Source organism: Aythya marila (genome assembly GCF_965140915.1).
Source record: "Aythya marila genome assembly, chromosome: 2".
NCBI lineage: Eukaryota > Metazoa > Chordata > Aves > Anseriformes > Anatidae > Aythya > Aythya marila.
Window position 1 is genome coordinate 50,881,532 of NC_139043.1, and position 27,574 is coordinate 50,909,105.

Genomic DNA, 27,574 nt, shown 5'->3' on the forward strand with positions numbered 1-27,574 from the left:
AAATAAATACTAAATTGCAAATACTTTCATTAACCACTGGCTCTAGGCATCAAGATTAAAATGAAGAGGCTAATTTTCAGAAATCACATACTACTTCAAAAGGAAAGTGAAAAAATAAAGGAAAAATTATAAAATAAAATCAAACTTTGGGTCCCTCAAACTTCCCAACTCATCAGAACTGAAATATCAGATAACAGCTTTGGCCAAAGGATTGTGACACATTCACTTTATAGCCATGTAATACACTTTTTATCTCTGTCTTCATACATGTAGATATCTTCATATTCATTATACGAACAATCACAGGTCATACAAATCCATGAAATCCATTCACCTTTTTATCCCTATCCTGCTGCACAGAGTAATTTGCACTTAATTAGTTGGAGTCTTAGAGATGACAGAGCACCACAGTTCCCTTGCATGTAATTTTGTAAAGTAAGACTGCACAGTGCAATGGAAAATTTGTTTATTCATTTGAACTGTAACTATCAGTGCATTGTCATCTATACAGATAAGTGTGGTGTTTTACAGCCCCTGAGTATCATTTCTGAGCAATGAGTTAATTTATAGGCATTAGCATGTCACTGAGAATGCATCTGGTAAAAAAAAAAAAAAAAAAAAAAGGAAGATAAAACATTTTGAATGACAGTAGTAATTAAAAAAGTCAATCAAACAGCACAAAGTCTATCTTTACAAAGAATTCCAATAAATCATTTAATGAATTCATCTTCTTCCTAATCGCAAACTACGATTTTACTTCTAAATTACTTTGAACAATTGCATCTGATATGCTCTTCTCCTAATGAAAGTGAAGTCTTTGGAATATTTTGTTGTTCTTCCTTTATCTTAGTATCAATCTGAATTCATCAAACTGAAGTGGAAACACATTGACCTCTCTACATTTGTAATGTAGGAAAAAGATGCTGTGCAGTCATCTGCTCTGACTTAACATAATAAAGGAAAACTTCACTCTGTAATTCACACATTGAATCCAATGACAGTGTTTCAATTCATACAGGCCATTTCATCCAGTTTTAATCTAAAGCCTTAAACAATGACAAATCTTTTCTAGCTCGTGCTTTGACTCCCAGATTTTCAGGAGGATTTTACAAAGGTGAATCAATTCGACAGTATTGCTTCCTCTCAAAGGATACTGAAAGCACTTCACTAGCTGAATTATGCCAAAAGCTCTCAGGTAAAGCTTTTCAAGGTAAAGCTTGGTAACTGTTTAACTCAGTCACTGGTGGATTTAACTCTTCAGACTGCCTCAGGTTTAATCAAAATGATTGTTGCCTTTTGTCTTAATAGTACAGGGGGGAAAAAACAATACCTAACATCAAACCCTCAGCTGTGTCTGTGTAACATTTTTGTTCTAGTTTTCTATACATCTTTCACTGATTTTAATAAAGGGTGTATTTGTTCATCTTAATGCAGATAAACTGTCATATTTTAAACAATATGGCAATCTTCAACCCTTTAAGGCTATAAATGGCACTTAAAATCATTTCTGCCAACAGTATCCATTTCCTTGTCCCCTCATCCCACAACAAAGGAAATCACTGTGGATGCAAGAAAGCTTAAGTACTGTATAATGCAAGCAGAGTAACATAAGTACCAAGTTTCTCCACTGCTTTTTCCAGGAGGAAGTCAATTGTGCATATATAATGACACTGGCCTATTGAAAACATTCATAAAAAAACAGGTTTCTAATTGATAAAGATACATACCCCTATAATACTTAAGCCTTTCAGGTAGTCCTGACGAGGTTGGGCTTGAGGAACACAGCCTGCTAAAACCACTTTCTTGTTCCCTTCTTGGGCTTTCCTAAAGAAGACAGACAGACAGTGTTAGTATTTTCTAAATCGATCGTTTTCAATTTCAAAGTAGCCATACTATGCATGCAACAAGAGAGCAACCACAATGAAAACATTCCCAAGTCAGAATCAACTTGTACATGTATGAACCTCAGAAACAAAAGAGTTCAGGCTACATGTGCACATGTGGCTCAGTTTGTGAAGTATCTACAGAGAGCATTACCATTGTACATCTTGGATGTAAATACAACTTTGAAAGCCCTAATCAAATGCAGTTAATCTTTATTGTCCACAATGACAGCAATTCACAAAGAATCTCATCAAGAAAGATGGGACAGACAAATTCTGAGTCAAGAAAGGCTATACAGAATGCGGGGGACATCCTATGCAGATAGGACCCACTAGTTCAGAATGTAAGCAGCTATTTAATATGACTTAGAAATGACCAATTGCATCATTTTTCTAAATTTTTATTGAAAAAAAAAATCAGACTGAGCATTTTTAAGCTTTAATTGCTTGTCTTTGGCAGATAAATTTTTGTGTGAATATTGATTTAAAGAATTCCTCAGCTTTGGTACTACCTTAGCACCAAGTGGGAAACTAAAACATTAAGTTCAAATGGATAACACCGTTAATTTCTTTAGTAATATTTTGACTCAGTTTAAATTCAATACTGTGTATTAAGCCATCACTGAATCTTGGAACTATAGGAAGCCCTGAACACAAAACAGTGGGATATAAAACCTTCGTATGTTCATTAAACTTTGAAAATCATTCATTAACGTATCAACCCTTTTAACAATTACTGCATCTTTGCCAACAACCTGGCGAGAATTATATGGAGGGTTTTAATTTAGGTTCAATGTGAGTAGGGGATGGAGATCTGAGCAGCAGCATGACCCAGGCATTGTTGGTGCATTAGAAACCAGAGAAACACCTGAGAAACACCACATAGAAATTAGGGCTTCTTCCCTCAAAAGGGTGACAGGATTAACGGTATGGCTGAAACATTTCTATACCAACGCACATAGCATGGGCAACAAACAGGGGGAGCTGGAAGCCACAATGTAGCTAGAAAACTCTAATATAACTGCTATCCTGGAAATGTGGTGGGATGACTTACACAACTGGAGTGCTGTGATGGATGGCTAAAAGCGACTGGCTATTATGGCTATATGTGTATGGCTACATATATATATATATATATATATGGACGTATATGGCTATAATGACTGGTGAGGGACTCTGTCAGGGAGTGCAGTGATAGGACAAGGAAATATGGGTTTAAATTAAAAGAGTTCAAATTTAGATTAGATATTAGGAAGAAATTATTTCCTCAGAGGGTGCTGAGGCACTGTTGCCCAGAGCAGCTGTGGATGCCCCATCCCTGGAGGTGCTCAAGGCCAGGCTGGATGGGGCTTTGGGCAACCTGATCTAGTGAGAGGTGTCCCTGCCCATGGCAGGGGGTTGGAACTGGGTGGTCTTTAAGGTCTATGGTTCTATGATAATCTGCAAAACAGTAGAGGAGGGAAGCACTGAACAATTTTAGCAGACTTGCTAGGTCTGACATACAAGTTGCTCTAAGAATGCAATATAACATGCATTCACAGTTGCATGTTATATTGCAACCTCATGCCAGACTTCTGTCACACTGGAACCTTCTATGCACTTTTTTTTTTTTTCTCCCAGCAATATATAAGTTAATGAAGTGTTTACTGTTATGTTGAAATAGACTAAGTCATATCATAACATTTTTCATTAAAATTCTCTTTTTTTAAAAAATACTCAATTGTTTATATGACTTTACACTCTTTGGCTTGCTTGAGCTACCTCCCAAACTGAATGAACTAGAGAAAGTAATGTTTGATGAGCACAACAAGGTTGCTAAACTACCTGGAAATCTAGATGCAAAACTCCAGATACAAATTTAATGAAAAAAAACTTACAAAACCAGACTGATACTACAACCAGTTCTGCTACTGAGTCATAATATTCACTTTGTAATTATAGTGTGGACAAATGTATTTGCAAATTATACCTCAAATGAAAATATAATCTCATAAGAACACAGGTATTGTTAAATTACAGAACACAGCCCATCTTGCCAAATAACTTGTGTAGGCAGCAGCATTAGAAATGAGGTATTTTGAAGGAACAAATTAAATATCCTATATACAGACAAGTGTGAATTAACATAAAAATGTATTACACCTATTATCTCATGTCTAATACAAATGCAGTAAATATATCTATAAAGTTTTCCATTTTCTTTTAGTGGAAATTTCAGGAAATCTTCAGATATTCATCACACAGAGTCTCATTGGTCCTCTACTGGCATGCTACAATATTCAATATAAATGTAAATCCTTTCATCTATCCACAAAAATTTTATCAAGGAAGAAAGAACTATGATGAAATGCTAATTTAGTACATTTCTTAGGCTGGGAACCTAGCAACTTGTCTCTAAAATTGGCAATCCGTTTCTTTCAGTGGTAAATATTTAAGGTTTCTGCAAAACTTCTATAGAGGTCACCTACTTCTACTTATCCAAGTCTAAAAGAAGGAAAAAAAAAAAAAAAGAAAAAGAAAAAGAAATATATATCTACTTCATGCATTACCTAAAAATGTCACATACCACCATGTGACACTCCACTAGCTCAAAGGATAAAAATTACTACTTACATGGTCTAACAGACTCAACCTAACGCCTCAAGGCAAGACAATAAGACCTGTCTCCAGCAAACAAAGCACCCATCCCTAGGCAACTGTGCATCTGGTATAATCTGCTGCTAGCAACAGCCTTCTCCATCTACTTGAAAACCTGCAAGCACTACAGAGGAAAAAGCTTTTATTCAAGTCTTTTTATCTGAAGAGAAAAATAAACAAAGTTTCCCTTGACACATTAAATGGCATTTTAATGTTATTTCATAGCTTTAACATTTTGCCATATCTTCTGGGACTATAACTGGAGCTAGGGGGAAGAAAGTTAAACTGAATGTTCTTCCTAATAAGCACTGCCTTCATTTAAATGTTTTTTAAAGTTGTGCAGGTCTCTAAAGAATAAAGAATTTTGTACAATGAAATTTTTTGCTTTAAAATGCAATTAAACAGAAATGTTGGAACTAAATTTTCAATCATAGTTGATATTCATTGCATCCATGTTACACTGTACAGTCCATGAAATCCAGCATAAAGGAAAAACTGTAGTAAGGAAATTATGAAAATTTTTGCCTCATTTATCAAGAAAGCACTTCTGAAAATATGCACTCCAGCACTATATTGTTACCTCCTTTTAATATTGTTTAATGAGCCCTGCTCATACTAACAAAAGCCTACAAAAATTATGCTTTAGAAGTCTAGTTAGCACGGCAACTATATTAGAAAAGCCTTTATCTTTCAGAAAACATGAATAGTAATGAGAATAATACTTTATGGAATCTAGTAGTAGCATGAATAAATACATCTTCCCTTTCAGACATCTTTTGTATTTTTCAATTACATGATCCTTACCTTGAACTTTCAATTTATTTGTATCAGGACACATTTTCTAGAAATGCACTCTTTTCTAAAAATTGAAAGATATATAATCTGAAGAGAAATTTAATTACAGCAATTCATTTTCAAATAAAAGAATTATTCTAGCTACTTTCTAAGTAATGGGTGTGGAATGAAAACAAGTGAGTAAAAACAGGGGTACAGAAAAGATCACTATGCAGCAGAGGACTTTTAAAAGATTAGTAGTGAGTTTGCAGATTATCCTCTGTATCCTCTGCAGATATAGCCGTTGCAACTGTACTTCTGCTATCACATTTAATGAAATGTCTTCAATGTTTTCTGCCTTTTTTGTTTGTTTGTTTGTTTTTGTAATCTAAGATGTAACTAGGATGCGAAGAAATTTCTTCCCTGTCTATGTGGATATCAATTTGCATTGTCAGGAACCTGCAAAACTGGAATATTCTGCTCACAGTTTTACACAACTGAAGAAACAAGGGTTCCTTTTCCATCACTTTTTTTTTTTTGAGCTCCAAGAAAGACATGACATGGATAAAGAAATGACTCCCACCCTTCAAAAAGGGTTACGTCACCCATAACAGCTTGCTTCATCAGCACTGTGTATAGCAACACTGCTGGATACCATAGTAGCTGCTGCTGTTAAGTTGTATGATTTTTTCTTAGCTTATACAGCTATTCAGGTAGAAGCACCACAGGAAAAACAGTTATGGCCCTTTCCTCAATGTTCAAATTTAGGGAAAGCAATTTAAGAAAATAAAAACAGACAAAAAGAAAAAAAAAAAAAAAAAAAAGATGACAAAGTTCAAAGAAAAACAAATCTGTGACATCAGAAGTAATTGCTACCTTGCTTTTTGTGAGACAAGAGAAGCCAAATCATTACAGCCTACCTGATCTTTCCCTTCCATAAGCAGAATTGTCCATAGGACTTCACAGACTCTGTGAATTCACCACAGAATGACACTTAGCTTTCAGGGAGCCACTTACCAAAATACCACAGCTGCACCCTAAAGCATGTCACTTATCTGAAATTTAAAGCAGTATGTTCTGCAGGGTGCAAAGGTGGCCAGCTACAGACTGTTCAGCATGAAACATGCTATCTCTAAACTGCTGCTCTGATACCAGATGTCAAAACAAGGATTATGCTTTCTTAATGTGTTTCTGCAGCACTGAAGTAACAGGACTTACCAAAAATTATAGTTAATCACAGAATCATTCAGGTTGGAAAAGACCTCTCAGATCAAGTCCAGCCATCACCTAGCAGTACAATTCCACTGCTAAACCGTGTCCCAGAGCTTCACACCCACATGGCTCTTAAACACTTCCAGGGGCAGTGAGTCCATCACTTTCCTGGGCAGCCTGTTCCAATGCCCGAGCATTCTTTCTATGAAGAAATTCTTCCCAATATCCAACGTAAACGCCCCTGCACAACTTGAGGCCATTCCCTGTAGTTCATTCACTAGTTACCTGTGAGAAGAGGCCGACCACCAGCTCCCTACAGCTTCCTTTCAGGTAATTGTAGAGAGCAATGACGTCTCCCCTGAGCCTCCTCTTCTCCAGACTAAACAGCCCCAGTTCCCTCAGACGTTCCTCGTAAGTCTTGTTTTCTAGTCCCTTCATCAGCTCTTCTCTGAATGCATTCTAGCATTTCGATGTCCTTCTTGTAGTGAGGGGCCCAAAGCTGAACACAGTACTCAAGGTATGGCCTTATCAGAGCCAAGTACAGGGGGACAATCGCCTCCCTCACCCTGCTGGCCACACAAGCCAGGTTGCAATTGGCCTTCTTGGCCACCTGAGCACATTGTTGGCTGTTGACACCCAAAGGTCTTTTTCTGCCAGGCTACTTTCCAGCCACTCTTCCCCAAGCCTGTGTCGCTGCATGGGGTTGCTCTGACCCCAGCACACCACCTGGCAGTTAGCCTTGTTGAATGCCATACAGCCGGACACAGCCCATTGATCCAGCCTATTCAGCTCCCTCTGCAGGGCCTTCCTACCCTCAGTCAGATGGACAGTCCCACCCAACTTGGTGTCATCTGCACACTTACTGAGGGTGCACTCACTCCCCTTAACAGTATCACCAACAATACCACAAACTACATGCATACAAAAATCAAATAAATACTAACAAACTCCAGTTCTTCTCCACCAAAATCCATTGTTGGTGACACTAAATAATGAAGAACTGTTTTAAGAATGAATAGAAGGCTGCTTGCAGCCTTACTTGTACTAAGTAACACCCAAATGAATACAAGTCGAAAAAGAAGAGAGCAATTTTTCAGCAAAAGCAATACATTAGGGGAAAAACGTGCTTTACAGTGAGCCTATTAAGCTTTGCACTTCATGAACAACTAGTTCATAAAAAAAATTACTAGAAACTATTTCTATGATAAAATACAATGGGAAGTATCATTGTTCTCTGAAACAAAATTGGAAAGGAAGTAGTTCAAACTGAATCCTACTAGGCAGATTACAACTGTACCATCAAGTAAGTTTTTATGTCAATGAGTTGTTTCTACCAAACAAAGTAAACCCCCTTCCCCCCCAAGACCCCACCCCAGTCATTGTACCAACACAAAACTTGTGACTTTCCATTTAGGATGTGTATAGATATATCAAATTGTGCAGCACACTTACATAGTCTGCTCATGTCATTCTCATGACTTTCTGCTACACAAAATCCACAGCACCTCTTATCAGGTATTTCAGAAAGGTGTGAGACTGCAAATCAACAGGTTTGTGTCTACAAACCTTCAAAGAAGCGCATGAAATAAATATATGAGAAGTTTTGCTAACACAGCTCTGTCTGTCTACAGTACGAACAGGGTATATTGTGAGATAAATCTGCCAAAGGTTATAGAAAGTAAAACTGGGCAATACTACTTCCCAGGCTGCAGAAATGATGATGTAGGTCTATGGGGAAAGAGAAATGCTATTTTGCTAAAGATTCATATACGTGAAAGATATTCCAACTGTCTCATCTGCTTAATTAATCAGTAGGAAGCCATATGTTTTAAAAAGAGTGCAACATCACTGGAATGAGAATATGGTGCCTATTTAGTATCTGGGATACATTCCTGAAAATCCGCAAAATCACACTGCTATTCTCAGTTTGAAAAACTACATATGGTATCTGTGATGCTACAGGCTTTGAACCAATCTAATGTCTCATTACTAAAGGCTTGATTCCTATCCTTCCTGTCTGCTACCTTTCTCCAGCTCCAGTGCCTCCTCTTTCTCATTTCTGGCCATTTGGTATCACTCCCTTCCTTTGCTCCAAGTTCTGCAGTTCACTGGATTCTTCCATGGACCCATTTAACTCACTAATATGGGAGAAAGTTATAGGACTGTTGTGTTGTTGTTATTTTATTCACTTACATCAGCTCACACAAGAGGGGCAGCATTAGAGCTAAAACTATCATGAAGTGAAAGCTGTTCAAAAGGAAGCAGAAAGAAAAGGACGTAGGAACTCCTCATTTCATCTACAGCGAGCTTAATGTGTTTTATGAAATGTTCAAGTTGGGTTGCAATATCCTGAGTGGCATAGGTGAATAAAAAACAAGAAAGATGTAATAAACTCTCATACACGTGGTTCTTTCTACATTAAGGGCAACCCCATAATGAAAGACACTTGGAAAATATGATGAAAACTCATCAACATTACGAATTAGGCATTAGAATTATCTTCTCAGAACTGCTCAAGTCTACTTGGCTCTGTCAGCTTCCTTGTACACCTCCACAGCCCCAAAGGAATTACCATGCTTTGTGAAGCATGTGAAGATGTTAAGTTCACTTGAGCTCATTGATGCTAATTACTGAAGTTTCCTAAATTGGTTTTGAGGACCCATCTCTAGCAAAGCAACCCCCTAATTACTGTGCTGCATCCCCTGAACCTGTCTCCTTTGGCAAAAACCATCAGGTAACATATAAATACTCCAGAGGAAAGGTAAGTTGCATGTTATCCTCCTGAGAAATGGGAGCATGTCTTTTCTCAAAATATTTCAAAGACAAATGTTTGCTCCATCAGACTCAAAACCGAGGTTCTTTAAAATATCCATCTACAATGGACGTGAAATATCAGCTCTGAGAAGAATGCCAGGTATGACTCGCATGCTACATACTGCATTATTCCCTAAGTTTCTGAGAGGACACACTTGGGGAAGAAAAAGTGTGTTCTATCTACATTTGGATAATCACCATACCTGCATGAATAGGCTTTACACTTCTCACATCTTTCCCATTCTCAGGAAAAATAAAAAAATAAAAAACTGTCTGAACATACCACTCAGACTACTTCTTTTCACAAGAACAACCAATTCATCCAGCCTTTTATGGCAGACACTTGCTTCCACCACACTCCAAAATTATGGGCTAGCAGCTGCTTCCAACCTACAGCGCGTTTTCTCAGCACAGCTTATTGTATTAGCTCTAATACCTTGGTTTGAATAGAAACTTGTTTTCATCCATCTACTTAGCATTCAGGGGAAGTAACTGCAGGTTTGTCTGCAGAAGGCTGGGAAGCAATCTCATTTTAAACTCCAGACCAAGTCAGATCCATGCCTGAGTTTTACTCAAATTTTCTATAAATGTAACTTTATGGGCAGCAATCAAAGGTGCAACAATTACTCTTGTGCAAGCCTTATTCATGCAAATACTGCATTTTAGTGGCAATAATGGCCTTTTCAGCATGTTTTCTTCTTGCATGGGCTTAAAAGGTAACAGTATGCAAATTTTATCAAATTGAAAAGTCAGACCACAATGTATACAGGAGCACAGTGAGATCAAGGAATAAATCCTACATTCCATCTTGCCCCTGTTGGTAGTTTTTGTAGCCCCACACAATACTGAAATCACCAAAATCACAATGGAAGTCTATTCCCCCCAAAACTATCAGGCTACCTTTTTGACAGTCAAGAACAGGTACAGGCCAACTGCAGCCTCTCCACGTGATTGACTAAGAAAAGCAATTTAACATTATGACTTTAAAGCAACTTTGCAACACCACAACTGAAATTTTTTTATGCTTACTATAAAGCATATTACTTTTTTTCATTATTGCTAAGTAGTCAAGAATTTTTCCATATTTGAGAGATTTACAGACCCTTCCATACAACACAAAAGACTAAAAAATACTAAAAAAGCTAAAAAAAATCAAACCAGGAGTATGCTTTGCTCCATACGTTGTGTTCTTAACCAGAACTTAAAATCCTGATCAGATGTCACAGACTTTGGGCTACCATTATTTAAATTAAAACCCTTCTATCCAAATTATAAGCACTCTTCATCAAGCTTTTCTCACAGCTCAGTCCTAAACCTGTTTGCTGACCTGTAGAAAAGTAGCATTTAATTTTTTAAGCAAGAATGGGTTGGAGGGTTTGGGCTTTGTATTTTGACCATAATCTCACTTGAATCAAACTTTCTTATTTTGTTTGGTGCAGGCAGGCCAGTGCTTTAAGACAACACCAAGTTTAGGAAATTTCATCTGGAAAGCTCTGTGTTTTAGGCTCCAAAACTTAGCTGGCTCCAAAACTTGTCCCTTCAAATGTCACTGCTAACTGCAATTTTTCCAGGATATCTCGATCAATGCACGTAGACAACTATTAAAAGTTAATATCCTCCATTCTTCAAATAAAGTACTCATAACTCTTTAGATCCCTTCCTACTCAATGAAGTAAAATTATTTAAGACCATAATTAGGCACTTGCCTAACAACCTGGCAACTAATAACTAGGCAAATGTCTAATTATGGTCTCAAGTTTGTCTTCCTGTAACAGGCCCTTCTTTACTGATTCTCCATTCAAAATTCATGTATTTCAGTAAAATCTGAAAAACAACAGCAACAAAAATAAGTAGGTATAATTGAGTTTAGCACATTGTCTGGTCTTCTGGTAATACCTGCAAATTTAAATGTGTCACAGAAATAGTATCTGGGAAGGTAATGCTTTCCATAATTAATATTTGATCTATTTGGGGATTGGAGAAGGAGAAAGTATTAACTATGCTTCTATTATTATTACCTTAAAGTACAGAGATCAGGCTCTAAAAATCTGTAACAACAAATCTTGCAAATTCTCCGACATCCTCAGCACTGCATGCCTTTTCTTCCTCCCTAACTGGTTATTAGTTCTCTGCTAACAGCACAATAAATTAACTTTGAATTTCTTGCTTTGAATTTCTAGGCACAGAGTACTAGATATATTGATGTTCTGCTGATTCAGCCTGACCAAAGGAGAGGCTATTGGTAATCACACCACCACGGAAGTGCTGCAGGCAGCAAAAGCTGGAAATATCTTAAAAGGAAAATTGCCTGTTTCTCTATAGCCTTGAAGCTTTATGTCCTTCTGTGCATCTATGACAGGCATTAAGATGTTTCACCATCTCTCTACATCTCCAGTTTCATTTTATCCTTTCTTTAGCAAGGATCTATGGAAATCAGTATTGAGATTGTTTTCAAAAGCAGCAGAAATATTTCCAAACCTACAGCAAGGAGTTTTTCATTTCTTTCTAGTACTACTCTCCTCCTTTGAGTATAATATTATTTCTACTACTTTGAAATAGCAAGATTTCATTCTCCCCTTCAAACTTGAGAACTTAATCTACTACATTGAATTTATTTGTGCATATACAGATTGTAGATTGTCTGTTTAATCAGATATACTTGTCTCAAAACTGGTGAAAGAAAGTCTCCTGTAAAATTGCTTGTAAAAGGGACATTAAAACTTCTGACTCACAGATTAAAGAAGTGGAAATCAACATCATTACAGTGTAGTCTTATATAACCCATTTAAATCTTGCTCAACTTCTCTGTTCTTTCTACAGATATTCCTGTAATACCTACAACACTCTATTTTGGTCTTTGTGCTGTATCTCCTCTTTATGTTTTGTTAAGTGTCTGTTTATTATGCTTTATCTTCCAAACCTCCTACTCTTAGTTTTATTCATCTCTTTCAACATAAGAGAAATGCATTTTAGGGCCTATCATTATTTTAGCCAATGTAGTTATGAAACACGACATTGCCTGTCAGGTTCAAAGTCTATGCAGGCTTCAAGTTACGTGCATGCATGCCCAAGGGTTGTAATATAAAACCTCGCTGATGTAATGGCTAAAAAATGAAATTAGTGATAAATGAAAATTAAATAATCTGTGTCTTTTTTTCCTCTCAGAGGTACAATATGCTTCTCAGAAACAGACTAGCCATGAAATAAATAAAAGAAAGATTAAAGAGAGAAGTTTGAGTATGTTTACTTTAGTTGCAACTAAACAATTTACTGTTCAATAACATGAGCGATTTTATTCCCCCCTCCTCCCTAAGTAGAACACAGCAAGGATTTTTTTTCCCATCAGGTACGAAAGGTGAAGATCCAAAACAATAAAATATAATAAAATAATAAAATAACACTGAAGGTTTCTATGCTGTCTGACATTGGATGTTCTGACATCAGAAATGCTGGAGATAACAGGTGATCTTAAGATTCATCTCCGTCTCTCCTGAATACTGCCTTGGTTTTAGCTGCAACAGAGTTAATTTTCTTTCTAGTAGCTACTATGATGCTGTGGTTTGGATTTAGGATGAGAATAATGCTGATGACACACTGATGTTGTTGCAGGACAGTGCTTACACACAGCGAAGGACTTTTCTGCTTCTCATGCTGCCCAGCCAGCGAGGAGGCTGGGGATGCACAAGAAGCTGGGAGGGGACACAGCCTGGACAGCTGACCCAGACTGACCAAAGGGATATTCCATAATACCTGATGTCATGCAGAGCAATAAAACTGGGGGAGTTGGCTGGGGCAAGGTGCCGCTGCCTGGGGACTGACCGGGCATCATTCATCGGGTGGTGAGCAAGTGCGCTGTGCATCATTTGTTTTGTATACATATTATTATTATTATTATTATCCCTTTCTTTTTTGTTTAAACTGTCTTTATATCAACTCATAGTTCTACTTTTTTGTTGTTTTGTTTTGTTTTTTCATGATTTTTTCCCCCCATTCCAGTGCAGGGAGAGGGGAGAGTTAGCAAAGGCTGTGTGGTGCTCAACTGCCTGCCAGGCTAAACCACACCAGACACCTTCAGGGCAGTGAGGAAGGAAATCAACATACCCGAAAGGTAGCCACAATTCCAGCCATCAAGGCTTTCTGTACTCAACAGCTGGTAACTATGACCACTAAACAGAAGAAAAAATAAAAAAAAAAGAAGAAAAAAAAACACATTCTTGAGACCAACTAAAGGCAGTTTTCATAATATGCGCATAGAACTGTCAGAAGCGATCCATAAAATAAAAAAGGAACCTTCACTCAATCTCATAACAATGCAATACAGTACAATTTAGACTTTTTTTTTATTATAATTCATTAAACTATTTCTAGTAAAGCCAGTAAAGTCTAAGAAGCTCCTTCTAATCTCAAGAGATGAGTACTGTTGTATTAATTCCTATTCATGATCATAGTATCTGAACAGCAATAGAAGTGACAAACTGAGTATACCATCTCTTACCATCTGTGTTAAATCTTGTTTTTATAGAATCAGAGAGATGTAGTTTGGAATGAACTTCTTGAGGTCATCTGGAACCTCCACTCAAAAATGTTGACTACTGACAACATCAGGTGATACCAGCCATGCCTTTACCCTGACAAAGCTAGAAAACTTGCTGTCTTTTGTTATGTTTTCTGGTCCCATGGGGGAAAGTTTGGTTTCATATTCTCTGCAGTTGCCTTTCAAGTACTAACAGACTATAATTACATTATCCACTAACCTCCTATTTGCCAGACTGATGCCAGACTGACCATCTTAGTTGCCCTCTCATGGACCTGTTTCAGTCTCCTTGTATTTCTTTCAACTTCAGCCAAACCACAGTAACCCAGGTGAACAGGAATAAATGCCTTCCCTCAATCTCCTGGTCACATTCCTCCCACTATACAGCTGAATAGATGGTTTGCCTTACACACAGAGAATGACTCATGAGAGTTGGCTTATATTTCATGGTCCCCCCCATATGTCTCATGTTCTTTGCAACAGGAACCCGCTTTGTGAACAGGCTAGTTTGCAGGAGATTATGAAGCACAGCTCTTCATTCATAGTTTTACTTTCTATTTTTTTTTGTGTATTTTTTTGTAACCACACACAAAGTAATGGCAAAGATCCTAACAATTATTCACAGGCTACGTTTTGAAATATACATATGTGGGATAGAAAATGTAGGTGTTCTACCAATACAGAAACTAAGGGCTTCTAAACTCCCACAGACTCATCATATTTCCTGAAAGTAACATATTTCTACATGGCCTTATCTTCCTACTTTAGTAAGGCTTTGCATCATCACATCAATATGCACAAATACAAACTGAAGAGATATTAGCATATGTCTTCTCTAGGAGACTGAAGCTTTGAGTCTATGGTTAAATGTACAGATTTGAAAGTGTATGATGGTATCTTCTAAAGTAAAGCAATATAGTTTGTCTTTTTCTACTCAAGCATTTTTAATTGTATTAGAAAGGGGGGGAGAGGGGGAGAATTCTCACGAGTTGCATGAAGACTGCACTTTGCCTCTGCCTGTACACTGCTTGACAAATTCTCAACCCAGTCGCTGTCATTGATGCTTAAGCATGGAATGGGAGAAAATGCCATTAGAAAGCAGGATGCTCAAAAGTGCATAAAGCAGTGCAAGATGGCTTTAGTGCACTCCCACTGTGAAATGGGACTGATCAGACCAGCTACATCTCCTAAAGTCACTAAAGATTTATGCAGCACTCTTACAACCAGTCTATTTTAGGCTTTTTGATGTATATGATTGGGGAAAACACTGGGAGGAGTGAGGAGGTGGGGAGAGGGGGGAGGGAGAGAAGCCCTCACTGTTCTGAGAAATTAATAGCAGTTTAGTCATTTAAATTTTGTTCAAAATGTACTATTTAAAGAACTAAAAATTGTAACTTTTAGTAAAGCTGAAGGAGTCATTTCTCTGAACGTATTAGATTTCCCAAGAATATCTCCTATATTAACCAAGATATCATTTTAGTGGTTGTGGCAACAGATAATGTACGAGTTTAATGCATTCCCGGGCATTTCGTAGAGATGATAATAAATGCATAGGCTCATGAAAGTTTTAGGTCATGTGCGCGTCTGAAAGGACAGAACAATTTAAAGGACTCCTACTATAAACAGTTGCTCCTATGTGTTGACTCTAAATATTCTTAATAAACAGCAATCCAATGAGGCTTTAATATAAATAAATGAATATGGCAATTTCCTGTTTAATCCAAATGTGTTTGTTTTCTTTCCAATTTCCCATAAACTTTAATTCTCACAGAATAATACCAACATCTTTCTAGAACCTCTTTACCTGTACACATAGAGATGTGACCTAAGGAACATTCTGTTTTTGAAGAATAAAGCACTAAACAGTACTAAATACAAAGTTTGCAGCACATTTAGCATCAGTAACTATTTGAGCACAGAAAACCACACAAGACTCCATCAGGATTTCACAACTGCATGTCCCATCCCATCATGAGGAAGGCCAGGAGAAAGGCCTCATTGCTGAGGGTCATTGAGCAGCGGCTTGTTTAATAATATAGCATAACATGAGAGTAATGAATATTTTGTAAAGTGCAAAATCAGCTAGCTGCTTTACAGATAAAGTTTCTGTGACAAATAATCTCTAATCTTAAGGAAGAAAAAAAAATGATTTTCTGCAGTTCTGCTTCTGCCTTCATTTCTAAAAGCTCACAGGTAAATGTCAACCTTTCCAGACAAGTCTTGCACCAGAAATCCTCTACATTTCAGGACTGATTTCTCAAATGGTCCCTAAACTACCATCAGTCCAGCAGTAGTGTGTGCTTACTCTACACTCATTCCATTGGGATCAAAAGAAGACATCCAGAGAACAGAGGTGCTATTGCTCCAAATTTGACTTCCCTAAAGATCCTGAAAGTCATTTCTGTCTGTAGCCAGTCCTTGGTTACATGTATAATGCACATTTAGTCTCAGTCCAGTTTCTAATGAGTGATCACATACAGGTCTGCATAGGAAATGGAGACAGACTCTGGCTGTGAATTCCAAGAGATCCCAAATATTCCTTGTAAGACAGATTGGTGCACTTATTCATTCTCTACTGAAAAAGGTTTTCAGCATTGAAGCTCCCTCTCTGAACTTCTGACACATTAAATTTATGCAAAAGGTACAACATTCAAGTTTCTCTGTGACACAGAGAGTCCAAATAATAATGGAAATAGTAATAATGATAAATATTAAGTAAATATCAACCTTTAAATACACCTAAGCAATATTAATTGCTGAAGCAACGTTTCCTATGCAACTACTTGGTGTTTTTAACTATTTTCTGGTTTTAATACAACACACATCTCTGCAGACACCTTAAGAGCAGTACATTAAATAATACAATACTCTCTACTAAGTCCACTTAGTGCACCTCAGAATTCTACTGAATATCAGTGTGAATTATCATCCTATTTTGAAACTTCAGAAGAGAAATCCATTTGCTCCTATCATGGTTTTCAAAGAAACTATGTTTTACAATTCATACCTTATGGCCCTGAAATTTGCTTTAAAATATTCTGTTTCATATTTTCAAAATACACTGCAGAAGTACCGAAGTAGAACTTTGAGAAGTTCTGCATTTTTACTACAAGACCCTCAATCCAAGGTGGCTTAGATTTAACAGTATAAAACACTTTAATGTTATAAAACACTTTGGAGAAACTTCAGTTTGCTTATCTGGTGTTAATAATCCATTTCCATAGCACTGTTTATAGGCCTTTCATTTTCTTTTTTTTTCAATAAATTAAAGTGCTTACCCCATTCTGTGCCCTGATCATGGGTCAACTGAAGGCCAGTTGTACTCTGATGATCTTCGGAATACTCAAGAGCCTTCACTCCCGATGCACTCACTTTAACATGCTGTTAGAGCTATATTCTTCCTTCCTGCCCCCATGATTGTACCAAAAATTACTTTCCACCTCTCTTCACACTATGTATCAATTTACTGAATACTAACTTACAGTACAATTCCTGCCATTACTTACCACTTTCTGAAAAAAACTATCAGATGCTGTATGTAAGTGTCTTTCCTCTGACAGGCATTAGGCAGGCTCAGACAAGATCTTGCGTGTAAAGCAATGTTAGCTTAAAGAGATTTTGTACCACTATACTTATTTTCTAAATGATTTCCCTCTCTATGAAAATAGTTGCGTCTAAAATAACACCAAGACAGATAAATTGTGTTTCCACCCTGCCTGAAATGTCTTCGGAATCAGAAAATTACCATGTCATTAATACAGATACCAAATTAGGAAACGCAAAAGTAAAATAGAACTGTCTTACTATAGCAAACTTATCTCGAACTTTGCCTCAAATAACTTTTCCTTTAAAAAGTAACTCAGGAAAAAGTAGGAAGATGCATTTTTACTAGTCATATATTAGCTTTATGAGTTTTAAAGTACAAAAACAGAGCAGGTGGTGCATGTGTGGTATCCTCCATGAATTATAATATTCAATAAGACTACTCAGCTTAATAAAAGTGTATTGCCCAGAGAGGTTGTGGATGCCCCATCCCTGGAGGTGCCCAAGGCCAGATTGGATGAGGCCCTGGGCAACCTGATTGAGCAGGTGGCATCCCTGCCCATGGCAGGAGGGTTGAATCTAGATGATCTTTAAGGTCCCTTCCAACCCAAGCCATTCTATGATTTGATCATATTAATAATTTCAGAGTTTGCAGGTAACTCAGAAGTTATAGATTTAAAAAAGTCAACTCCTTCAATTTCATTTTCTGCAATCTAGACAGCATGAACTTGATTCACAATGCTTTCAACTTAAAAAAATATTACCATAATATACAATTCTAATTAATCATAGAATCGTAGAATATCCCGAGTTGGAAGGGACCCATAAGGATCATAAAGTCCAACTCCTGGCACTGCACAGGTCTGCCCAAAAGTTTAGACCATGTGACTAAGTGCACAGTCCCACCGCTTCTTAAATTCAGACAGGCTCGGTGCAGTGACTGCGTCCCTGGGGAGCCTGTTCCAGTGGGCAGCCACCCTCTCGGTGAAGAACCTCTTCCTGATGTCCAGCCTAAACTTCCCCTGCCTCAGCTTAACACCATTCCTGCGGGTCCTATCACTGGTGTTTACAGAGAATAGGTCACCTGCCTCTCCACACACCCTCACGAGGACGTTGTAGACCATGATGAGGTCTCACGGTCTACAGCCTCAGCCTCCTCTTCTCCAGGCTGAACAGGCCCAGTGACCTCAGCCGCTCCTCATATGTCTTCCCCTCTAGGCCCTTCAGCAGTAGCCCCCCTCTGGACACTCTCCAACAGTTTAATGTCCTTCTTGTACTGTGGTGCCCAGAACTGCACACAGCACTCGAGGTGAGGCCACACCAGCGCAGAGTAGAGCAGGACAATCTCTTCCCTCGACCAACTAGCAATGCTGTGCTTGATGCACCCCAGAATATGGTTGACCTTCCTGGCTGCCAGAGCACACTGCTGGCTCATGTTCAGCTTGCTGTCAACCACAACCCCCAGATCCCTCTGTGGGGCTGCTCTCCAGCGCCTCGTCACCCAGACTCTACATGTAGCCATGGTTGCCCCGTCCCAGGTGCAGGACCCAGCACTTTTCATTGCAATCCATTGCAAACTCTATTCACATTCTTTTTTGTACTCCACATACAGTCCCTGTATTAGAGAGTTTGCAACTCATTAATTATATTTAGTATTGGACAATACAACCCAAAACATCATAATTTTATTATGAATTTTCCTTTTGCAAAGCTGGACAAATACAAAGAATGCATAACATGGGAAGAAAAGTGTACAAAATGCCAACAAGTTTTCCAGACCAGTATTTGCAATATGTTACTACAACAAAAAGTCAGATCATGGTAATTTAGAGAAACCTAACACTAAGGGTTTAAACTACAGCCAATATCTAACCAGCCACCATCTTCCAGAATGTATCCAATCCATACAACACACACTTCAATTTCCTAATCATACCACAGGATGTGTTTTGGAGTTGTCTGAATGTATATATGCTCTTTCACTCTACTTTCAGACTCCACAGCTATACATAAACTTCTTGTATAAATGCAGAACTTCATCTGCCACATGAACACTGACCAAAAATTCAGAAAGTGCCTAAATACTGGACTGGTAATTATACATAAGGCCAAGCAACACTGGATGCTTTAGCCACGACTGTCAACAACTTTTCTCTGTAGACCATAAATCATGATCTCATATCTCTCATCTTGCATAAGTTCCCTCTAGGACAAAGAAAGCCTCTTGTTAAATCAACAGAGTGAAACAACAACTTGATATCAGCATTCTCCTAATCTGAAGGAATTTTCTCAGTATTTCAAAATTTGTCAAATTTAACATCAGTCATCACAAACTATGCAGCTTTAAAAGGGCAGCACATTTATATACTATCTTCTGTGCAACTGAAAAATTTGTAGAATCTACCTGTTTAATTCTAATTTTCATAATCTTCCCTTCATTCTTAGAGCTGCACACCACAGATATGCCCTTAGGAACATTAGTTTCTCTTTGCCAAATACGTGAATTATATAATACTTATTTTGCATACTTTTTTGTTTGTTTTTGTTTTTGTTTTTAACTTTTTCCCTCCATTTGTCACACAGATCTAACAAAAACCTGCCTTAACATCACCTGATTAGACCTTTTTTCATATATTTCCCACCCTTCCCAATTGCAGAATTGCAGACTAACCAAAGAAGTTCTCACGCAAGTCCCAACCCCATGTCTAAATTTTTCTTCCCAGATAATTAACTTTTTCTTTATTTCTTTTGAAATGTTAAACATATTACTCGCTGAGATAATCCACACTGCAGAAGATCAGCTTCATGTAGTCACTAATCCTTATCAAATGATCAGTCTGAAATCCATTTATGAATTACCCAACACAGTCAGTTCAAAAATAAGTATCTCATTTTGGGTGGAACATTTGTGGTAGAAGTATAGAGGCGTTTAAATGTGATGTTTAAAGCTTTCTGAAAGTGCTGTTCAGTTAGGAAACCAGCCAACAAGTCCAAGTGGGTCGCAGGGACACCTAGCTGTGTAGGAAGGCACCTCGTTACACTGCACTTCAATTTGTCAAGCAAAACTCCCTACAGCAGAAGTCGCCCATCTGTTGCGTATAAAAATAGCAAAACCAGTTTGTTTGCATTCCCAGTAAAAGCTAATCAGTCTGGGGGGGCGATGGGACGCGACAATAGATCTCTGTTTCCAAGCAGATTTCCTTGACGAGAGAAGGAGAAGTTAGCATCAACAAGGACTCCTCACCACTGAGGGTGGGAGCAAAGCAGGAATGAGAGTTTCCCAACTTTACTGACAAGCACCAGTTTGTTACAAGAGCAGCAGGAAAATACAGGGTCTTTCAAAATTCAGTGAAAATTTTCAATATGAAAACAAGATCACACAGTCATATGGTACAAATGTAACAAATTCTCATAAAATCATCAGAGATCATGGTTTCACTTGAAGGCAGAAGAAAACCTCTCTTTCCCAGACGTATCATTAGCACAGAGCAATTTAGCTAAAATCTAAGCTAAGCTAAAGGAAACTACTGTTTGTCCACAGGGGAGAAAAAGTATTCTTGCTAAACAAAACTAATGGAATTACAGACTGATAGTTTGGTTACTGCTTTCCAGCTATTTACCAACGGTTTTGCTTTGCAGAAAAATAATAAAAATAATAATAAAAAAAGTTTTAACTTACAAATTATATATCTGAAGCTAAATATTCCCAGCTACTGCACGTCTGACAACCAGCATCACTGTTTAGAAAGTATTGCAAATACACTACACCATTTTATCAGAAATGCCAACACCACTTTATGGTAACACGGATTCCTACACACCATCTGAAGCAACTAACAAAAACAAAGCAAAGTTGCTGATTATATAATTACAAAAATAATAATTAAAAACCAAAGCCAAGCAAAAAATCCTACAGAACTTCACATGGTCACTGGTAGAAAGCCTCAACTGAAGAAGTTCATCTTTGTTACTTCTGTTATCCCAAAGCACAGCATAGATCAATCATCTGACATAACTCAAATAGCCGACAAAACAGTTTTTACTCAGTATCCCAAAGAATCAACAACCTCTTCAAGATGAGGGCAGTTACAATCCAGAACCTACCCAGCTAAACGTTATTAGTTTCCTCTGCTCCTGATTATACCTGCAGGATTTTGGACATCATTACTTCCACAAAAAGTTCTATTAGAAGGAACTCATCTCAAGTCTGACTAATAAAAAAGCCTGACAGCCATTCCACATAACACACAGAACTGTGGCTCTGTACATACGAGCCTCTGGAAACTTCGGGCTCATTTCTGCTAAAGCAGTATTTACCACAAATTGAATATGCTGAATTGGCTGGGGACTAATGACAGACGTAAGATGATTTTGAACTGTTTATAAAATATAAACTCTGCTATTAGAAGACATCCCTATCAAAACAAAAGCTCTTAAGTACCAAAACAGAGATTCACTGATGGCTATTGCTCGCTAAGTAAGAACTCACTCTTAGGAATCTGGGGTGCTGTGATTAACTGCCAGGTTAAACACCGATTCATAGCATATGTCAAGTTCCTTTTGCAGTATCTGATATGTGCACAGGTATGTTTGCTAGTGTAAACAGTGAAAATGTGAGGGGAAATAAAGTAACTTTTTTATACAAAGACATGATCTAGTTTTGAAAAAAAACAAAGTATGCTGTGTACCTGGTTAATACTGCAGGAAGTGCAGCAGAAACTGAAATAGTGACTTCTGGTTTGCCAGAAAAATATCTTAGACAGCCAATCAGTTATCCTGTTATGCAGATTTTCAGCATTTGCATTCCTTTTCCCCCAGACTTACGATACATGAGCACTGCGCTGCTGTAGAAGCTACCAGACATCAATTTGCTTGAGAATCAAGGCCTCAAAGATGAAACTTTCTGTGGGGTCTGGCTGATGGGGTCTCAGCTGAATAATTCACATACACCAATTCAGAAATCCTTACTTCATAGCAAGAAACATCTGTGTTAAGCAGTTTTCCAGTTTACAGTATTAATGTAGGGATGGGACACAACAGTGTACCTTAGCCACAGGGTGGGCAGCTGAGGAAAGCTGCTCACGAGCTCAGTCCTGGAAGTGCTCACATGAAATATACATTGTGAACTGGGAATCCTTTTACCAGACTGCAGATAAACCAAGAATAAACTTACTACTTGGAGTAGAAGAGTACTTTGTAAAATATCACATGAAAACAGAACTAACAGCGTAACATTCGTTAGCCTCAGGAAAAAATTCTGTGATCAGCCTCAACTGGTAAAATCAAAGTAGGAGGACATGGCAGCATACATTTGTGCCTTCAGCATGGTATGTTGAACACACCATAACCTGATCTATTACCTTAAATTCATTAGACAAATTGAAGAGACCTTGAACACTTCTTGTACTAAATGGTCAGGCAGTTGGACTTGAACTTTGCGGGTTCCTTCCAGCTGAACTACTCTATTTTTTATATTTTTTTTTTCGAATTAAGGGCATCTACTTTAATAGAGTTGTGTTTCTTCTCACGTATTCTCCTTCCCCTTAGAGAGGGGTCTTAATTACTCAGCTACAGCTTCAGAAAGGACAGACAAATCACAAACTGGTACTCTGTTAATGAAATGTATCTATAGGAATATAGCTAGTGTACCTACTAAATCCCTTGTGTAACAGTGTATTCGTTTATTTGTACCATCAACATCCTAAAAATGGGAGGTGGAGAAAAACTATGCAAAGACCATTAAAATACTCCTTTTCCAGCAGCAATGGGGTATGTTTAAGTAATATAAAACATCTTTCACTTACACTTTCAAGTACTATTTTAATGTAAAATCTGTTCATACATCTGGTTAGTTATTATCCACACTTTACAATGACATATATCTAGACAGAGACTGAAGTGAAAGTACAGTAATATATATATATATATACATATATATATACACCATTGAATTCTATAATATGGATCTTTTTATCATTATCATCATAGAATGGTTTGGGTTGGAAGGGACCATAAGGATCATCCAGTTCCAACCCTCCCCCACCATGGGCAGGGACACCTTCCACCAGCCCAGGTTGCCCAAAGCCCCATCCAGCCTGGCCTTGAGCACCTCCAGGGATGGGGCACCCACAGCTTCTCTGGGCAGCCTGTGCCAGGGCCTCACCACCCTCTGAGTGGAGAATTTCTTCCTTATAGATAATCTAAATCTACCCTTTTTTAGTTTAAAACTGTTTTTCCCTGTCCCGTCACTATTTGTCCATGTAAAAAGTCACTCTCCATCTCTTTTTTACACACTGTGAAGTATTGAAAGGCTGCAGTGAGGTCTCCCTCACTGACAGCTAGATGAAAGATCATCTCAGGCACATCTCATTCATATCAATAAAAATATTTGTTACACTGAATTCAATAAAGATAATGCATCTATTAAGCAAAAACTAGAAGTCTGTTTAATTTATTAAACAAAAGTTTAAACTCAGAGGGCACCTCTCACTCAACCATTCTTCATGAAATACCCATTTTTTAAAAGACTTCAGCACTTCAAGTCACTCATTCTACATTGTCTTTCTTCTTTGTTCCCCATTTCCAGAGGCAGAAATTGTAAGAACATTTCCCAACAACACTAAAGAATAGTTTATTCACTTGTACTTTTGCTGCAAGTTGAGCATTCGAATGTTTTACTTCTGACAGTTCAGTAGGCTAGCCAAACCTCACCTAGCTGTTAGCACACCCGGCACAAACAGGAAGATGCTTAGCAAGGAAATCTCCAGTAGGGTATGTTAAAACTGCTGCCCATTTAGTCCAAGCTTGTTGTTGACTATAATTTCCTGAGTGGATTTTTTTTTTTTTTTTTTTGAGGAAGACGAGAGCTGGGAGGAGGGGAACATCATAAAAAATATAAAGAACAAAGAATATGTAAGGCAGGAGTTTGGTCTGCCAGCCACTACCAGCACTGAGGTCTACCAGGCCAAGAAAGGGGAAACAGAGGGTGCTAGGTTGAACCCACGTATGATGGAAACAATGGGTGATTTGGGAACAAGTAGAGCATAAAGGATGCATGGAAGGATAGGCAAGGCAAGGGATGGTGAGTTAAATGGATTACAGGAAGTGTTTAGTGATTTGTCAGTGCATATGAGGTCTGTCGTCCTGCCCTGAAGTTTCACAACTGCTCCTGGAACCCATTCTCCCCTGGTTGACAAATCAGAGCTGACTCAAGATGAACGTGAATTACTACGCTGTATACGCAAACTGCCTAAATGTCTTCCCAAAAGAACCTGGGGCTGTTTTTCCCCCTTACATATTACCACAAGCTTTCAGCTTGGTGCCAAAAGGCAGGAGACCAAGCAGTTGCTATCCTGTTTTAAAAATACACAGGCAGAAAGATCACAAGCCCCTTCTACCTGAAGTAAAATATTTGATGAAACAACATATTTCAATAGGTTGTACATAAAATTATCTACAGGCATATATTAAAAACACTACAGAAGTCAGCAAAGGTATGTGTTGCATTACTATTGATTATCACTGTGGCATTTAGTAATGTAAAATAAGTTTAAAATAAAAGTAGTTCTTCACACTATTTCCTGAACAGCTGTGGGGTCATCCTCAGTACAAAGCAACAATATCAGGCAGCATCACATACATCCATTTAGACTGCTGTCTGATTGATAATTGTATGTAAATAAGCCCCCAAACTTGACAGTTCTCAGAACACACAGGTGCAACTCATAGAATAACAAGTGCTCCACATTTCACAGTTGAAGAGCTATAAAGAACCTGACCTTTATTAAGATTACAGTATTCAGAATTATAATCACCCAAAAATTTTAAGACCACAAAAATAGTAATTCAGAATTGTATGTAATATTTTCTCAGCTTAATTTAAAACATTTTCATTTAGGTTGTTTGAGCTGTGACTAAGTGATTATCTGGTCTGGATCTGTCTGCTATAACTTATCACTGTTTTAATACTGCAATTAACTTCAATCACTAGACAGCATTCTTCCAAGTTACATATCAAATTAAGAAAAAGAATGAAACAAACCAAACCTCAAGAATTAAGTTAAAAAAGAAGACTTCTCCTCCTGTATGCATTAAGGCACTGATACTTCATAGAAACTGTTTACTACATAATAGTACTGTTAGACAATGAACATTGAGCTCTAAGAATTACAAAAATGTCTTAAAAGGATATTAAATTACTATACATAGATTTATCTCTAAGTATAAGGATGCTGTGCAAGTCATCCATTTCTCAAAATGCATTTTTCCTGTAACTGTTAAATAAAGGGACTGCCCAATGGCATTTCTATTCCAATGTTGGACATAGAGCAAGACAACCAAAAGCAGTGCATGCTTCATTCCTGTAATTCGTTACTGTTTCCCGGGGAACACATTGCCTAAATGTGCAGTTGTCTCTGCCTTATTATTTCATTTCCTTCGCTCCAGATTTTTGACTTTCCCTACCTGTGCTTTATTTTGCCAACTAGAAGAACAGTGCAGTCTAAGTGCTTTCTGCTGTTGAACAGAAACATATTTACTCCTTTGATCACTGATAGACAAAATCTGTGAATGCATTTTGTGCTGGAGGTTGCCTTTCTGTACAGGAGCCTGCTCAATCCAGCCCCGGAGCTATAGCTGTCGTCGCACTCTACTCCATCAAGAAAATGATGCAGCTCAGAGCAAAACACAAACAAGTAGAGACTGCGAACAGATGCCTAATGAGGAATTCTACTGAAGGGGGAACAGTGAGCTGTTAAAACTCACAGAAAAAGCGACCAGAGTCATTTCCTTCCAATCCAATGGGCAGACAGATATTTTGTTTGATTTTAACATACTTACAGAGAATACACGCACATAATCTTGACGCAAAAATCACTTAGTCTTGCCTTTCTCTATCCAGTTTGACAGGTCAGCATTAGAGAATGAAAGCATGCTAGTGGAAGTTACAGACTTATTTTGGAGGAGTTAAATTCAAATTAAAATGGCCCGTCAGACAGGCAAACTGCTATGCTAACAAAAAATTGCATTGTTCAAAGGTTGGTTTCTGGCATGATAATAAAAAGACAAATCTGCTGGAAACCATGCCAGAGGCAAGTGGAAATATAATCAAGTCAGTGCCTGAAAAGCCCACTTTATGAAGGCTGTTTTCTCTGTCCCCAAACAGACTATAATTATCTCAACTACCTACAGCATGTGGTTACATTTTATGAATTTCAATGCTTGTAAGAGTTAACTGTTATACAATAAGTAAAAGTTAATATGCTCCTTGTTAAAAATAAAATACAGACAAACCAAGCGTCTTGAAACATCCCTTGATAAGTCACAATATCTGAGAATAACCCAACACCCTTCTGGCTCATTAGGACCCCTACTGGAAGGCTGTACTGCAGCGTCAATGTGCATACATGGAGCTTAGTTTTGTAAGCATGCACAACAGACATCTGTCTGTTGTTTTAGCATGTCATGATATGCTACAGATGACTATCCCACTGTCTACTAGAATAACCTCGTTATTAAAAAAAAAACAAAGCCTCAGAATAATGCTGCTTTGCATTTTACGTATCACCTTTCATCCACAATTTTTTTCATTCACAGTTTTGTTTCTATTGTCCAAGGAAATTTTTTCTAACCTCACAGCCACAAGGTGCATAACCGTCCCTATCTCAATTTTACAAGCCAAAAAGTGAAGATTGACTTGTTTGAAGTTACTCATGTGGAAAACCAAAACCATGTTCCAAAATCCAGACCATCATCCTGTTGTCAAAATTCAGCCAGCCTTGCATGGTGGGAGACAAGAGACAGACTGGCTGCAGCTTTTTTCCAGTTCAGTGGATAAAGCTTTCCCTTTAAGTATGTTACAACACTGGAGCCATTGGAGCCAAATGACTGCCTAACATAAAATGAACCACATCCAGACTTTCACTGTTTGAGTGTTGCACAAACCCTCAATCTCAGAAAGATTGGCAAACATTCAAAGTGATGAGTAAACCAAGCAGCCTTAATGTGTAGTTTCTGATACAGTGTGAAGAGCAAACGAAACTCCCCATGTTTCAGGGGGGAGGGTATCGGTTTTCAGTTTACCTGCCTGACGTGACTGATCTAACTTTACAAGGCCAAATCAAAGAGATCTTTTAGGAAATAACAGCATAAGAGACATTTTCTTTTCCAGAGAAAATAC

At 37.9% G+C, this 27,574-nt stretch overlaps 1 protein-coding gene across 3 annotated transcripts in view; it reads right to left on the minus strand.

The window, feature by feature from the left end:
• CDKAL1 (CDKAL1 threonylcarbamoyladenosine tRNA methylthiotransferase) overlaps positions 1 to 27,574 on the minus strand; it is a 427,133-nt gene that overhangs the window by 293,622 nt on the left and 105,937 nt on the right. For all 3 annotated transcript variants that reach the window (XM_082753985.1, XM_082753986.1, XM_082753987.1), the window contains one exon: positions 1,728 to 1,824. In XM_082753985.1, coding sequence (XP_082610111.1) covers positions 1,728 to 1,824 — 97 coding nt within the window. The remainder of the gene's footprint in view (positions 1 to 1,727; positions 1,825 to 27,574) is intronic.